At 40.4% G+C, this 16197-nt stretch overlaps 1 protein-coding gene across 1 annotated transcript; it reads right to left on the bottom strand.

Annotated features, from left to right (window-relative positions):
- Positions 1-1587: 1587 nt before the first annotated feature.
- Positions 1588-15867, bottom strand: LOC103086025 (putative uncharacterized protein C6orf183). The gene is given in 6 exon segments (XM_082931270.1): positions 1588-1802; positions 3084-3237; positions 4297-4491; positions 11994-12104; positions 12508-12581; positions 15723-15867. Coding segments are annotated over 6 exon segments (894 nt in total).
- Positions 15868-16197: the final 330 nt, after the last annotated feature.

Here is a 16197-nt window from a genome sequence, read left to right as displayed (position 1 = left end):
AAATAAAATTTAAAATTTAGTTCAGTTACTCTACCCACATCTCAAGTGCTCAATAGCCACATGTGACTAGTGTTAACACATCGGACAGACACAGATCATACCCTTCAGTGCAGGAAGTTCGATGAGACAGTGCTAGTCTAAGGCTAGGGTGGCAAACTTTTTCCTAAAGGGCTGGATAGTACATATTTTAGACTTTGCAGACCACATGGTCTCTGTTGCAACTACTCAACTCTGCAGTTATAGTGGAAAGCAGCCACAGACAGTACATAAATGAAATGGCATGGCTGTATTCCAATAAAACTGTATTGCAAAAAAACTAGGTGGTGGGCTATAGGCTGTAGTTTGCTGACCCTGCTCTAGGGCATTAGAGAACCAAAATAAACACTCTTCCTGTTTGTAGAAATTCTTCCTACACAAAAAATTTGTTGTAGTGTGATTATCTTGGAAGCACAATTAGCATTGTGCATAATACTGTTATAAGAAAATCAAAAGTAGAAACTATCTCTATATAAAGAAGACAAGCTATCCTTTGGGGACAGGGCTGCTCTGTGGGAGGGCTCTGCAGCCTCATGTTCTTTTGTTATCACCGATGATAGTCTACTGTGCCATAAACTACTTTTATTTATTTGGACTCTTTTTAAACACCATCTTGTTCTGATTCTGGTTTTCGTCTATCATAATACGCTGATAATAAGGGTGAGGATATTCCCATAGAAGCACTCTCTGCTGAAGACAGTGCTGCTGCTGATATGAAAAGAAAGAGAAAAGCTAAACATCATCATCACCTTCAAAGAAACCAGAGGACATGTAATACCACTGGTTTCACTGAGCTTAAAGAGTCTGTGTTACATACTAATAAAAATAATCCTAGGAAAATAATGCTGGAACAAATACACATGGATGCAGAACTGCAAGGTCAAAGCAAATGGTGATGAAACAGTGGCTCCTTCTTACACGAAGAGTGTTCAAAAACATACAGATTTGATCTTTGCCTTTTTGGATTAATCAACTTACTATTTTTACCTAACAAATATACATATTTACAAATATTATACACCCAGAGCTAGAAAAATATCTTTATGTTGAAACTCTGGCTGAAAACTTTATTATTGTAAATTCGAGGTTCCCTATATACAATTCTATTTTTCCCTTTGAAACAAGTTTTAACATGGCATCTGATAGGATGATTTTTTTTTAAGGAGGTGCAACGCCATGTGATAGCAGACTAGACTGCATGACTTTAAAAATCACTACACAATATACACTCTATTGAATATAGAGCATTTTGCCAATAGGAGAGCTATTGGAACACTTTCTGATAATCAAAGGGCTTTAGACACTAAACAACTCCACAACAGAAAACTGCCAAATCTTGGCTATGCTTACATTATCTGCTATGGATTATAACCTACCATTTTCTTTAAATTCCACTGAAAAATAATCCTACAATCTCTCTGAGCTGGATATTCAAGGGTCTCATAACTCTTACAGAGAGAAAGTTCAACTGCTAGTCTAAATTTCACTTATTACATTTTATCACTCTAGAAACAACTGTGGCAGTATAAATATTCAACTTTGTGGCAAATACTAGTATTTTCTTTTATGAACACCTATATTTGTATTAAGAAAGAGTACATACAGTACCAAGGAAAAAAATTCTATCTCCTTAGAAGCATCCCTTAGCTCTTCCATGTCATATGGGATACTGAAATGGGAGAGCAGGAGCCTCAGCTGAGGTTTCAGTTCTTCTGTTTCTGTTTTGTGTTGGGGAAGAAAGAAAGCAGCTTCTGTTCTTGCTGGCCCTGAAAAAAACCCCAAAATCAAGAGCATTAACACCAATGAACACCAGTCAGGGAGAGAAAAAGGAGAGTCCTTTGAGATAACTGGAGTCAGGGCCTCTTCTGCTGATGGGGAAGACCATTCTGCTCCATGCCCAACCTTCTCTTCCACAATCTGTAGACTGTCCCACACTCAGCCAGGCCTATCTGACAAATTCTTGGTGCTGGCTTTCTGGGGGAAGTAGCCAGGACCCTCCCTTCTCACAGCCTGCAGGAGAAACCCAACATATCTTTTGGGGAATGACTTAGTGGGAACAGAACTACCTCTAGTCCTTTGGGGTAAACAAAGAATATGATTTATAAGTTAACAAACAAATTAGGAGAAGCTGAGAACCTTCACCTCCTTTCACTTGGCTCACCCCTACTCATCTCTAAGCACCCAGGTTGGACTTCCCCCTTGAGATGCTTTCTCTGATTCCCCACAGCTGGGTTGGCTGCCTCTCCAGGTGCACCTGGTAAATTCATCACTCAGTAAAAACCTGATCAGGTTTCTAAGTCATCTGTAATACAAGGTAAGGGCAAGAAGACTATTAAATTGATTCAGATAAGCAAAGTCTTTAAAAATCATGTAAAATTAAAAATGAAAAGAACCTTAGAGATCACTTCATCTGAAAGGTTTATTATGGAGATGAGTAAATTGAGGCCCAAGGAGATGAAATGACCTAAACATGTAGGCTCACAGTGAGACCACAACAGAATAGGCCTAGAGCTCAGTACTCCCAACTTCAAGTTCATTGCTTTTTTCCTCTATTTTAATTGTCGCTATAAAGATGGAGATAATAATTTCTTTTCTTTTCTTTTGGCAGCCCCACATGGTATATGGGATTTTAATTCCCTGACCAGGGATCGAACACACATCCCCTGCATTGGAGTGTGGAGTCTTAGTCACTGGACTGCCAGAAGTCCCCACGATGGAGATGATAATTTCTAAGGGAAGTGTTTGTTATTTTCTTCCATCAGAAAATATTAAATTAACACTTGTTAATTAAGAAGATACAATTTTGGGGAATTCCCTGGTGGTCCACTGGTTAGGACTCAGTGCTTTCACTGCTGAGGCCCAGGTTCCATCCGTGGTTGGGGAACTAAGATCCCACAGGCTGAGTGGTATGGCCAAATTAAAAAAAAAAGATATAACTTTCTGGTATATAGAGAAATTTCAAGCAAGATCAGGTGACAAAACAGCACATGTGCAAAATCACAATCTTCTTTTTTCCACATTTCCCAAGGGGAAAGAAGACTTCTTACCTAAAATGCTGGTATTCATAGAGCCTGGAGATGCAGACCCCTAGATGTCAGGGTCAATGTCATTGACAGGGACATTTTCATTTTCCTGACCAACACTGGGGACTTCATCAACAGCTACACTCAGCACTTTGGAGATGGGCAAATACTGGAGGGCCTACAGAAGGGGACAACCAAGAGATCACACATCAACTCAGTTTTCACAGAAGCTTCCAGACTTTGTTTCAGGAGCAGCCCTTGACTTTGTAGAGGAGGAAGGAGGTGGAGGTGGGCCTCAGTAACTCACCCAATCATGAAAGGTAAATCTGAAGCTGGGGGACCTGGTGATATCACCACCTCTAAGTGGCCTTAACCTCTAGGCAGGTCTACATTGATCAACCACCCATAATGGACAAGGCATTGTGTGAGGTGCTAGAGATACAAAGATAAATAAGATATGGACCAAATTCAAAGAGTTCAGAGTTTAGTGGGGAACCCAGGACTTATGAGCAGATCATTACTATCATTACTATACCATGTAACAGGGGAGAGATGATTCAGAGGTAGATCCCATAGTGACTGATTGGGGAAGGGATGATGTCAGGATGATGGCCAGGTTTCGTGGTTGGTAGTATCAGTGAGATGAGGTATAGAGGAGTAAGAAAAGATTAGGTGGCAAAACAGTAATCGTTCTAAAATGAACGTGATCACGTCACTCCTTTCTGATGCCTCTATCTTGTGTTAGGGTCTCTCCTCTGTGACTCTCTTTACTCTGTGATTATACTTACCACACTGTATTTAAGTTGACTATTTACTTGCCCTTTTTCCTACCATCCTGTGACCCACTTACTTTTCAGCAAAGATTATATATTCCCTACATGGCCCAGGATATGTACCTGGCATAAATTAGACCCTCACTAGATGTTGCTGAATAAAAAAGTGGATCTACATTAGACAGCATAAATCCAGAACAAGAGGATGAAAACAAGAACTTATAGCGTGAATATGAAATAGTTTAACAGAAACATCTTTGAGAAAGCTAAATGGAGCAAGGTTCCAAAAGAAAAAAGTTTCAAAGGTCTCAAAGAAAAAAGCTAGTGACCCATTATTTTCTTGTCATTTGTAAGGCAGATGGAACACAGAAACTGACAATCCAAAACTAAGTGAGAGGTGTGAGAAAACAATGTGCTGCCCATCCTGGGAAGGCACTACATCATCATATAACTGTTTCACGTACCTGCAGGTAGTGGTGAATAGTCTTGAGTGAGTGTAGGTGACACAATAACCAATTTATGTAAACAGTCAGGTCTTCCTGTGCCACTAAGTTAGGAGGATTGTTTTTTCCCATAAGGAAGTTTTCTCCTGCAACAGACAATCTATCAGCTCTCTGAAGGGCAACATTGTACTCCTGCATAATGTAGGCAACTTGTTTCTGTTTAAGAGAGATGCAAAGACAGAACTTGGTTATTTACAAGCCTTATTTCTTGTGTCATTTGCTTCCAAGTACAGTGTAATACTGTTTGGGAACCAAATAAGAGGCTTTTGGAATATCAAAATTCTTCCATATTTTGAATTTGACTGACAAGGACAGTGATCACATTCTTAGGACTCTGAAGGAGAGTGACCCAGCAAAGAGTAAGTGCACAAGGATATTTAGTAACTGGAGTTGACTTCTTAGATTTTTACCTATAGCCTATGAAGAAAAATGCATTTTCTATAATATAAAGCTTCCTTCAAATCTCATTCTTAAAAATAGGTACCATTATTTTCTGCCACAGGCAGAACTGGCAAGTAAAGGCAGCCACTAGTTCCCGTTCCATCTTTAGCTACCACTTTAAAAGAAATTGACAAGATACACTGTGGGAATGTAAACTGGTACATCTATTATGTAAACAGTATGGAAATTCCTCAAAAAATTAAAAACAGAACTACCATATGATCCAGCAATTCCACTTCTGGGTATACATCCAAAGAAAACAAAATCAGTATCTTGAAGAGATATCTGTATTCCCATGTTCAACTGCAGCATTATTCACAATAGCCAAGATATAAAAACCTAAGAGTCTGTTGATGGATGAATGGATAAAGAAGATGTGGTACATATACATATAATGGAGTATTATTCAGCCATGAGGAAGAGAGGAATCCTAATATTTGTAACAACATGAATAAATATGGAAGACATTATGCTAAGTGGAATAAGCCAGAGAAAAAGACAAATACTGTATGGTATTCTTTGTATGTGGAAGCTGAAAAAAAAAAGTCAAACTCATAAAAGCAGAGAATAGAACTGTGGTAGCCAGGGGCTGGGGGGCTGGGGGAAAAGGGGAGATGTTGGCCAAAGGGTACAAATTTACAGTTGTGTAGGATGAATAAGTCTAGAGATATAATGTACAAGCATGATGACTATACTTAATTATAGCCCATAGGTTCTGTTCATGGGCCTCCTACCTTATAAAAAGGATAAAGTTGCTCTGTGATCTTACTGTGATGGCAAAATCTCTTCCACCTAAGCATGTGTAAATATATACTCTGGGCCAGCTGGGTAATTCTCGCTGTATAATACTTTAACAACAAGAAAAATTAACACTTAACTCCCATGTCATTTTTCAAGTCCTAAGATCCCTTAGGAAAGCAGCCTAACTTCTTTCTACCTTTCAAAATATTCCTATGTTTGTTTTCTGTGCTATGCAGCCTAACTTCTTTCTACCTTTCAAAATATTCCTATGTTTGCTTTCTGTGCTATGTCCAGGATTTTTTAGGAACAACCTGGAGGAAGGAGATTACTTCATGTTTGTGGAACTGGAAGTCTCAAAAGGCCATTTTTTAAGCATTTGCTTAGTCTACTATCTGGAGTCTCCCCCAGGTTGTCAAAAGTCATGAATCTTGTACTTCGACAATTTACAACTAGACTCTGCCCTGAATAGATGCATAGTAAGATACATAAACAGGTGAATCAAATGCATACATAATAAGAGGAAATAATGGCACCCCAAACTGTTATAGGGCTTCATGGTTTACAGAGTACTTTCTACATATCTATATATACATATATATTCTTATACATTTACTAATTACATGTATACATTTACTATTTAAAACATATTACTTTATAAATAAATATATATAACTCAACGATGTTGCAAGGTGGGTGGAGTACATATTGTTATTTAAAAAAAAATAAAGGCTATTTGGTTAAGATTCTTACCAAAGGTGGAAAGAAAAAATGAACACTTAGAATATAATTATAACAGGAAGACTGGATTAAATCTTAAGAACACATATAATGGGAAAATAAGTCTGATTGTTTTGGAAAGATGTATTTTCTACATGAAGATAATAAAATTGAGAAACCTGTTTCAAAATTGATTTGGAGAGAAAAGCTCTCCAATTAAAGAGGATGGGGAGGGAGGGGGGAACCGATAAAAACAAAACAAAACCAAAAAAACAAAACCTGGTTCACCATTCAAATTTAAATGAAGCAAGTAGGCATTTTGCCATTCCAACAGATTGTAGTTTCATTTATCAGTTGGTGAACAATTTTAGTTCATAAAATTTATGAGTGACATAAAAGCCTATAAAATTATCTAAAGCTAAGCTTAAAAGTTTTCTTTTAAACTGAAGTTTATGACTCTAAAATACAAAGCACATTACAAGTGAGATTACAGCTTCTAACCTTAGACCAAGAATTTTACTTATACTTAAAGGTAGTCAGATAAGCCTTTTAAAATATTTTATTTCTGATAAAAATAATAGTGGCTATGATGCAATAAATAGGGCCAGACTTACCCTTCCATCATAAACAACTAGAATATAGGACAAATTACACAAGGCAACTGTTTTCTGACATGAGACAACAGACAATGCAGGACTCTTGTCCTTGAGAGAAAGGAGAAAATGAAGTGAGCCCTGGTTTTCTGCCTGAAGAAGGCAGTTTTTGAACCATAGAGTAGGAAAGCAGAACACGATGGTCTCTCCAAAATCAAGTTTGGGAAGCTGAGTCAGCTGGAGTTTGCAGGGCAAAGGAGAGGAGAAAGTTATGCAGAAAAAGGGTTCCAGAAATCTGCATAGAGATCCCTTTGAGTTTTTTGCTGATTATTAAGCCCTGAATACAGAGAGCAAAACTCCATGAGGCTGTGCAAAGAATAACTAACTAGGGAACTGTAAACTGAACATTTCTCAGAGTTCAAACAGGACTAGGAGATGTTCACGTTTCAATCAGACAGGGTGAAGAGTCCTCACTGAATACCTGGGGTATTCAGCAGAGACATGAGAGGGGTGACAATTTAGTAAGAAAAATAAACTATCTCTAGAGTAAAGGTAACTCTAAACCTGCTCTAACAAAGTTTAAAAACCAAGCCTTGTAAGTGTGAAGCTGATCTAAAACTTAATTGCCCACCAGAATGAAGACCAACATCTTTAAAGGAATACAAAAAAAAAAAATTCATTACATTCAGTAATGTAAAACTGCAATGCCCAGTGTCCAAAAAAATTACTAGACATGCAAAGAAGCAGGAAAATATGACCCACAAGCAGAAGAAAAATTAATGAAGAGAAACAGACCCAGAAATGGCACCAGTGAGGAAATTAGCAAACGAGGACTTTAAAAGGGATTTTATTAACATGCTCAGTATGTTCAAGAATTGAAAGGAAATGTGAACATAAGAAGAGAAACGAAAACTATTAAAAATAATGAAATAGGGACTTCCCTGGTAGCACAGTGGTTAAGAATCCACCTGCCAATGCAGGGGACATGGGTTCAAGCCCTGGTCTGGGAAGATCCCACATGCCGCGGAGCAACTGAGCCCGTGTGCCACAACTACTGAGCCTGCGCTCTAGAGCCCGCGAGCCACAACTACTGAGCCTGAGTGCCACAACTACTGAAGCCTGCATACCTAGAGCCTGTGCTCCACAACAAAAGAAGCCATTGCAGTGAGAAGCCCATGCACTGCAACAAAGAGTAGCCCCTGCTCGCCGCAACTAGAGAAAGTCTGCGTGCAGCAACAAAGACCCACCGTAGCCAAAAAAATAAAATAAAATAAAAAATAAAATAAATTTATATAAGAAAAATAATGAAATAGAACTTCTAGAAATGAAAGCTATATGAAATAAAAAATTCATTGGAAGTGATTAACAGCAGATTAGACAGTGCAGAAGAAATGATTAGTAAACTTGAAGATATAGCAATAGAAACTATACAAAATGAAGCACTGGGGGAAAAAAAGACAGAAAAAGATTTAACAGAGCCTCAATGACTTATGGAACAATATGAAGTAATTTAACATATATATCACTGGAGTCCCAGAAGGAGGGATAAAGATAGAAAATATATTTGGAGGAGGGACCTTCAAGATGGCGGAGGAGTAAGATGTGGAGATCACCTTCCTCCCCACAAATACATCAAAAATACATCTAAATGTGGAAAAGCTCCTACAGAACACCTACTGAACGCTGGCAGAAGACCTCAGACTTCCCAAAAGGCAAGAAAATCCCCACGTACCTGGGTAGCGCAAAAGAAAAAAGAAAAAACAGAGACAAAAGAATAGGGACCTGCACCTCTGGGAGGGAGCTGTGAAAGAGGAAAAGTTTGCACACACTAGGAAGCCCTTCACTGGTGGAGATGGGGGGTGGGAGGTGGGGGAAGCTTCGGAGCCTCGGAGGAGAGCGCAGCAACAGGGGTGCGGAGGGCAAAGCAGAGAGATTCCTGCACAGAGGACCGGTGCCGACCGGCACTCACCAGCCCGAGAGGCTTGTCTGCTCACCCGCCAGGGCGGGCGGGGGCTGGGAGCTGAGGCTCGGGCTTCGGAGGTCAGATCCCAGGGAGAGGACTGGGGTTGGCAGCGTGAACACAGCCTGAAGGGGGCTAGTCTGCCACAGCTAGCTGGGAGGGAGTCTGGGGAAAAGTCTGGACCTGCCTAAGAGGCAAGAGACCATTGTTTTGGGGTGCACGAGGAGAGGGAATTCAGAGCACCGCCTAAACGAGCTCCAGAGATGGGCGCGAGCTGTGTCTATCAGCGCAGACGCCAGAGACAGGCATGAAAACGTTAAGGCTGCTGCTGCAGCCACCAAGAAGCCTGTGTGCAAACACAGGTCACTATCCACACCTCCCCTCCTGGGAGCCTGTGCATCCCACCACTGCCAGGGTCCTGTGATCCAATGCATCCCACCATTGCCAGGGTCCCGTGATCCAGGGACAACCTCCCCGGGAGAACACACAGCGAGCCTCAGGCTGTTGCAACGTGATGCTGGCCTCTGCCGTCTCAGGCTCGCCCCGCATTCCGTACCCCTCCCTCCCCCCGGCCTGAGTGAGCCAGAGCCCCCTAGTCAGCTGCTACTTTAACCCCGTCCTGTCTGAGCAAAGAACAGACGCCCTCAGGTGACCTACATACAGAGTCGGGGCCAATCCAAAGCTGAACCCCAGGAGCTGTTCGAACAAACAAGAGAAAGGGAAATCTCTCCCAGCAGCCTCAGGAGCAGCAGATTAAATCTCCACAATCAACCTGATGTATGCTGCATCTGTGGAATACCTGAATAGACAACGAATCATCCCAAAATTGAGGCAGTGGACCTTGGGAGCAACTTTAGACTTGGGGTTTGCTTCCTGCATCTAATTTGTTTCTGGTTTTATGTTTATTTTAGTTTAGTATTTAGAGTTTATTATCACTGGTAGATTTGTTTATTGATTTGGTTGCTGTCTTTTTTTAAATATATGTATTTTTTTCCCTTTTTCTCTTTTTGTGAGTGTGTATGTGTATGCTTCTTTGTGTGATTTTGTCTGTATAGCTTTGCTTTCACCATTTGTCCTAGGGTTCTGTCTGTCTGTTTTTTTTTTTTTGTATAGTTTTTAGCACTTGTTATCATTGGTGGATTTGTTTTTTGGTTTGGTGGCTCTCTTCTTTCTTTTTTTATTACTTTTTTATATTTTATTTTTAATAATTGTTTATTTTTTAATTTTAATAACTTTATTTTATTTTTTTTTCTTTCTGTCTTTTTTTTCCTCCCTTTTCTTCTGAGCCAAGTGGCTAACAGGTTCTTGGTGCTCTGGCCGGGTGTCAGACCTGAGCCTCTGAGGTGGGAGAGCCGAGTGCAGGACATCGGTCCTCCAGAGACCTCCCAGCCCCACATAATATCAATCGGCGAAAGCTCTCCCAGAGATCTCCATCTCAACACTAAGACCCAGCTCCACTCAACAACAAGCAAGCTACAGTGCTGGATACCCTATGCCAAACAACTAGCAAGACAGGAACACAACCCCACCCATTAGCAGAGAGGCTGCCAAAAATCATAATAAGTTCACAGACACCCAAAACACACCACTGGACCTGGTCCTATCCACCAGAAAGACAAGATTCAGCCTTATCCACCAGAACACAGGCACCAGTCCCCTCCACCAGGAAGCCTACACAACCCACTGAACCAACCATACCCATTGGGGGCAGACACCAAAAACAACAGGAACTACAAACCTGCAGCCTGCGAAAAGGAGACCCCAAACACAGTAAGTTAAACAAAATGAGAAGACAGAGAAATATGCAGCAGATGAAGGAGCAAGGTAAAAACTGACCAGACCTAACAAATTAAGAGGAAATAGGCAGTCTACCTGCAAAAGAATTCAGAGTCATGATAGTAAAGATGATCCAAAATCTTGGAAATAGAATGGAGAAAATACAAGAAACGTTTAAGAAGGACTTAGAAGAACTAAAGAGCAAACAAACAATGATGGACAACACAATAAATGAAATTAAAAATTCTCTAGAAAGAATCAATAGCAGAATAACTGAGGCAGAAGAATGGATAAGTGACCTGGAAGACAAAATAGTGGAAATAACTACTGCAGAGCAGAATAAAGAAAAAAGAATGAAAAGAATTGAGGACAGTCTCAGAGACCTCTGGGACAACATTAAACGCACCAACATTCGAATTATAGGGGTCCCAGAAGAAGAAGAGAAAAAGAAAGGGACTGAGAAAATATTTGAAGAGATTATAGTTGAAAACTTCCCTAATATGGGAAAGGAAACAGCCAATCAAGTCCAGGAAGCACAGAGAGTCCCATACAGGATAAATCCAAGGAGAAACACGCCAAGACACATATTAATCAAACTATCAAAAATTAAATACAAAGAAAAAATATTAAAAGCAGCAAGGGAAAAGCAACAAATAACATACAAAGGAATCCCCATAAGGTTAACAGCTGATCTTTCAGCAGAAACTCTGCAAGCCAGAAGGGAGTGGCAGGACATATTTAAAGTGATGAAAGGGAAAAACCTACAACCAAGATTACTCTACCCAGCAAGGATCTCATTCAGATCCGACAGAGAAATTAAAACCTTTACAGACAATCAAAAGCTAAGAGAATTCAGCACCACCAAAGCAGCTTTACAACAAATGTTAAAGGAACTTCTCTAGGCAGGAAACACAAGAGAAGGAAAACACCAACAATAACAAACCCAAAACAATTAAGAAGATGGTAATAGGAACATACATACTGATAACTACCTTAAATGTAAATGGATTAATTTTAGGCAATTCCAATTTTTTTCACTTTTATTATAATGCTGCAATAATAATCTTTATGGAAAATCTTTCCCCCCAGGTTGTGAGTTATTTTCTTAAGAGAGATTTCCAGAATCTTCCCTAGGTCAGCCAACAGTTTTTGAGGTCTGCGACTATCTTAGTCAATGTTGTATTGCTTCATAATACCAGCACAGGGAGTAACTAGTAGAAACTTAGTCAACTGTTTAGTGACTATAACTAAGCTGAACTTAAATGGTGTGGGTCTCTAACAAAGAAGAGCATTTATATTAACCAAGTTCTGCAAACCACACGTATAGAGAAAACCCTACCCTGGCCAGAGGACATACCAGAAAGCCAGTTTTGTTCATACATTTCTACCAAATTCCACATCTACTTTTCAAATTGCAAAATGACTCTTACCTGCAACAGAAGCAAAGGTAAATTTTCAGGAGTGTACTCTCTCCTTAGGCAGCTCTCTAGCTCCCTCTGCATGACATCTGCTTGAATAACAAGGGGTTTTGACTCAGCCACCTGAACCAGGGGTTGGGGGTGTGGGGAACGGAGCAAGCAAACAAAAGGAAAGAAGGAAATAAAACTATCAGTGTCTATGACGGAAAATGGCATATAATTTATGATAGTTTTTATACAACACATTATGCTGTTACATATAATGAATTTCCAAATAATGAATTTTAACATCACAAATCAAGGAACTGTAAAGTTTAAAACACTACAAAAATCAGATATCTCCAAAGAAGTATTGGCCTGCTCTGATCCAGCAGTGAGCTGAATATTGGGCTGTTTTGTCTTTGTAACCACTGTCAATAAGATCAGCTGTTTGTTTGCAAAAATAAGCTTTCCCTGCTAACAGTTTCCAACAAGTTAGCAAATTCTAATTTATTGTTGTGTTGAAATAGCCCACTGTTCTACTCACCTGTAAAGTTTTCTTTAGAGCCAGTTCCCTTTCTCTTCGAAAGTAAGAAATGTCCTTTGGCATTCAAACAGGGCCGCAGAAAGTTTTATGCAATAGAAGCTGTAATTATAGAAGCTATAATAAATCAGATTAAAGATAGGCCCTGATTAATCTGTAACTCCACAACTGCTCATTTCTAAATAAGTGTATCGTATTATACTGGAATGTTGGGGGCATGTAAAGGCCACAGGCTTCTGTCTTAGTCAGAATCTCTCTTGTGTACACCTCATGCTGGTTAAACCTTTCCATGGGCCGGTTTTTCTCTCCTCATACAAACATCGTCTTTCCTCTACCCCTGATTTACCTCTTTATTTCTGACAATAGTAAGGATGTTTCTTTCCCCCACCCATATTTCCTTCAGTAACCACATTTCTAACAACTACTGTGCTTATCTGACCTCTATCTTACCGTAGCTGACACATACAATCATTATTTAATAGTTTAAACAAAATGTTTTTATTTTTGTGCTCTTGCTCAATTATCTAGAGGGTGAAAATGACCCTTAAATATCAAACATGAAATACTTTGGAAATTATTTTCACCAAACTTTCTGCTTCAGAAAAATTATTTATCCCTAGGAAAAGCATAGCAGAAGTGCCTGCTTAAGCACCCTCTGACTGCTGTTCAAGCCCAATCACGAGGAAGTTGTTTGTACCAAAGGCTCTGACACGAGGAGGTACAAGCAGCACTGCCTGGGGCCTGATAAGAGGTTGGATCCTGGGTCAGGAAGAGGAGCGCTCTCCCCATTGGGTGTAAGATACATCCCAAGGCTTGGCAGCTTTGGGAACATTGCAACCATGGAGCAGATGTTACTTCCTTAAGATGGGACTTCGGGAACACTGGCAAGGGAGCCACAGGAGATAGTTCTGGAACACATGTGAGAAACCACCTTGAGATCTCAGGGGGATTGTAGTCAGTAAAGTATTGTTAATGTTCATATGACTGTTATCAATCCCCATGGATAAGTTTTAAGGGAAGATGAAAACAGACTTGCCAGCAGTTCACCCCACTAGAGGCAATGGTCCTGTGAAACGAACACCAGGCTGACAGTCAGGAGGTCCCTCAGCCACGTGAGGCTAAGCTTGATCCATTTGTGTTGAATTCACAACTGCAGTTGGAATAATGCCTTCCCTTATCTCATGTCTTGTTTTTTTTTTTTTTTTTTTTTTGCGGTACGTGGCCCTCTCACTGTTGTGGCCTCTCCTGTTGCAGAGCACAGGCTCCGGACGCGCAGGTTCCGCGGCCCTGGCTCACGGGCCCAGCCGCTCCGCGGCATGTGGGATCTTCCCGGGCCGGGGCACGAACCCGCGCCCCCTGCATTGGCAGGCAGACTCTCAACCACTGCGCCACCAGGGAAGCCCCATGTCTTGGTTTTGATGGAAAAAAGACACAAGCTCTGAAAGGGTAAAAGCATTAATAAATCAAAGGTTTAACTTCCGTGATTACTGGGTACCTGAATTCTGGCTGCAGCCTCATGGAGGTGGAGAATGAGTAACCACCTAGAAAGGGGACCAGCTACTAAAGGCAGTCAGAGAAACAGAAGAAACCCATCCCTTCCCTGCCCTTTCGTCTTCTAATTCTTTGGCATGCTGGGAGATTGGGTGGGGTTCTGGGTTTAGTTCTCTGACCCACTCTTGCTTAGACCATGCTCAGACCATGCCTTTCCTTTCAGTTAACCTCAGAGTGTCTGTGAATGACCTAAAAGAGATTGGTGAACATCGTATGTACATCAAGCCAAAAAAAGAGATTCACTCATTTGTTCATCAAGATACATCAACATACATTCATTCATCTATGCATTCGGCAAGCATCTATGAAGCACTTAACAACCACAAAGACCTGGGCTTATGAGGGCAAGATGAGGGAAAGAATGGGAAAGAAGGAAGGAAGCTAGGAAGGAAAGAAGGAAGGGAGGGAGGGTGGAAGGAAAGATGACTAAGGCACAGTTATCCTCCAGTTCTCAATAGATTTTGTAGTCTAGCAGGAAATGAGAATTCTAAAGTTATTATCAGGAGTGGATATTTTCCATGGACTCCAGAACGAAGCACAACACCTGGCAAACAGAAGGTGATCAATAAATGTTTGTTGGATTAATAGTTAGATTCTTCAGGTCCAGTGTTTGGTGGTTTTGGGGAGTGGAGAAATACAGGTATCCAGAGATTTCCCATCACTCTGTCCTAAAAGGGACTTCAGGAAACCTTTCTTACCACAATGCACAGTGGGCAGCCCCTTGCCTGACACTCTGACATTTAAGTTTTAACAATATCAACACTTGATCTTTGCATGGTGTTTTATAGTTTTCAAAGTGCTTTAGCGTGCATGATCTCAACTGACCTTTATAAGGTAGGCAAGGTACATATTTTTAACCTTTCAGATAAAGGAACAAAAGCTGGGAGAAATTACGGCTTGCATGGTTCCATTCCCTTTCCACTTCATCACACAATCCTTGATCTGCCTCATATACCTCAGGGCTTTAAATACCAACTTATAAAATACACTAAATACTGGTTCTTCAGAATCATCTTTGGAAGGATGTACTAATGTACCTATTTCCTGCTTCTTCTCCAGACGTTCCCTCTCCAACCTTCACCATCCACATTGTGTTTACTCAGCTACTCAACCTAAAAGGGTCCTTATAACTGCTCCTCTTGATCAATTGTGGCAGTAGCAGAAACAGAGGAGTTTGAATGTCCTGGGCCCATGAGGGCTGAATTGGCTACCCTGTCTCTCTAAAAGAATTTGATTGCTATTGTTGGCAGCATTTACCTATAGAATAGCTCCTAATAGAACGTCATTTTGCAGAATTCATTATCAAACACCTCAGATTATTTTCGTTTTGAAATTTCTTATCAAAATCAAGGTCAAATTCAGTTAAAATATCATTGGAGAATATGAGATTTCATTGACTATGATTTGTATAGTAGCTTCTGGAACTTTAAGACAATGATATTTGTGAGATGTAAGAGCACTTCTCCTTCTTCCTTGGTAGCACATTGCCTCTAAATGCCTTGACAATTCTAGAATATAGGAAAACCTTAGGGGCAGCAGTTAAGTCTGAGCTTGAGATGATGCCAATTGTCCAAGTAAAAAGGAGAGGGGGTTCTGATGGAGACTATGGGATGAGAGTAGGGGTTAAAGCCCCTGAATACCATGCCTTCACACTGCCCTTATTTACCTGTAAGCTCGATGAGTTGACCCCTGAAGAGTCCCCTGTTCTTCTGTCTCAGACTTCAGTTCTGTCAATTGCACAGCCAGTTCTTTTTCCAACACCTGGATCCTTTCTGTGGAAGCAATCTTGTAACTTTCATCCACAGTTTGCATTTACTAATTTTCTGATCCCTGAAAAACAGAGAGAAAAAATTTGTGGCCGACTTCCTCAGTGACCATTAACCAGTGCATGGGACTTTGTCTATCATTGTCCAAGAAATCATGTCAGTTTTGTCGAAATGTATTCTTTTGTAATTTGGAGAAACAGCTGGACCAGACTGCTGTCATTTATGAGTTAATTACCATTTGGTAAACATAGTAGAGAAAACATAACATAGGTTAGAATATCCATTGACCATCTTTGTTCAGCCCAGCTCACCTTTAGAAACATCTCTGTTCCAGCTTTGACTGTGAGGGCTTATTAAATGAGTTTGCATCCACCCT

The sequence above is a fragment of the Lipotes vexillifer genome, unplaced genomic scaffold (assembly GCF_000442215.2).
Source record: "Lipotes vexillifer unplaced genomic scaffold, Lipotes_vexillifer_v1.1 scaffold515, whole genome shotgun sequence".
NCBI lineage: Eukaryota > Metazoa > Chordata > Mammalia > Artiodactyla > Lipotidae > Lipotes > Lipotes vexillifer.
The sequence above is the reverse complement of the archived record's forward strand: the minus strand, read 5'-3'. Positions and strand labels throughout refer to the sequence as shown.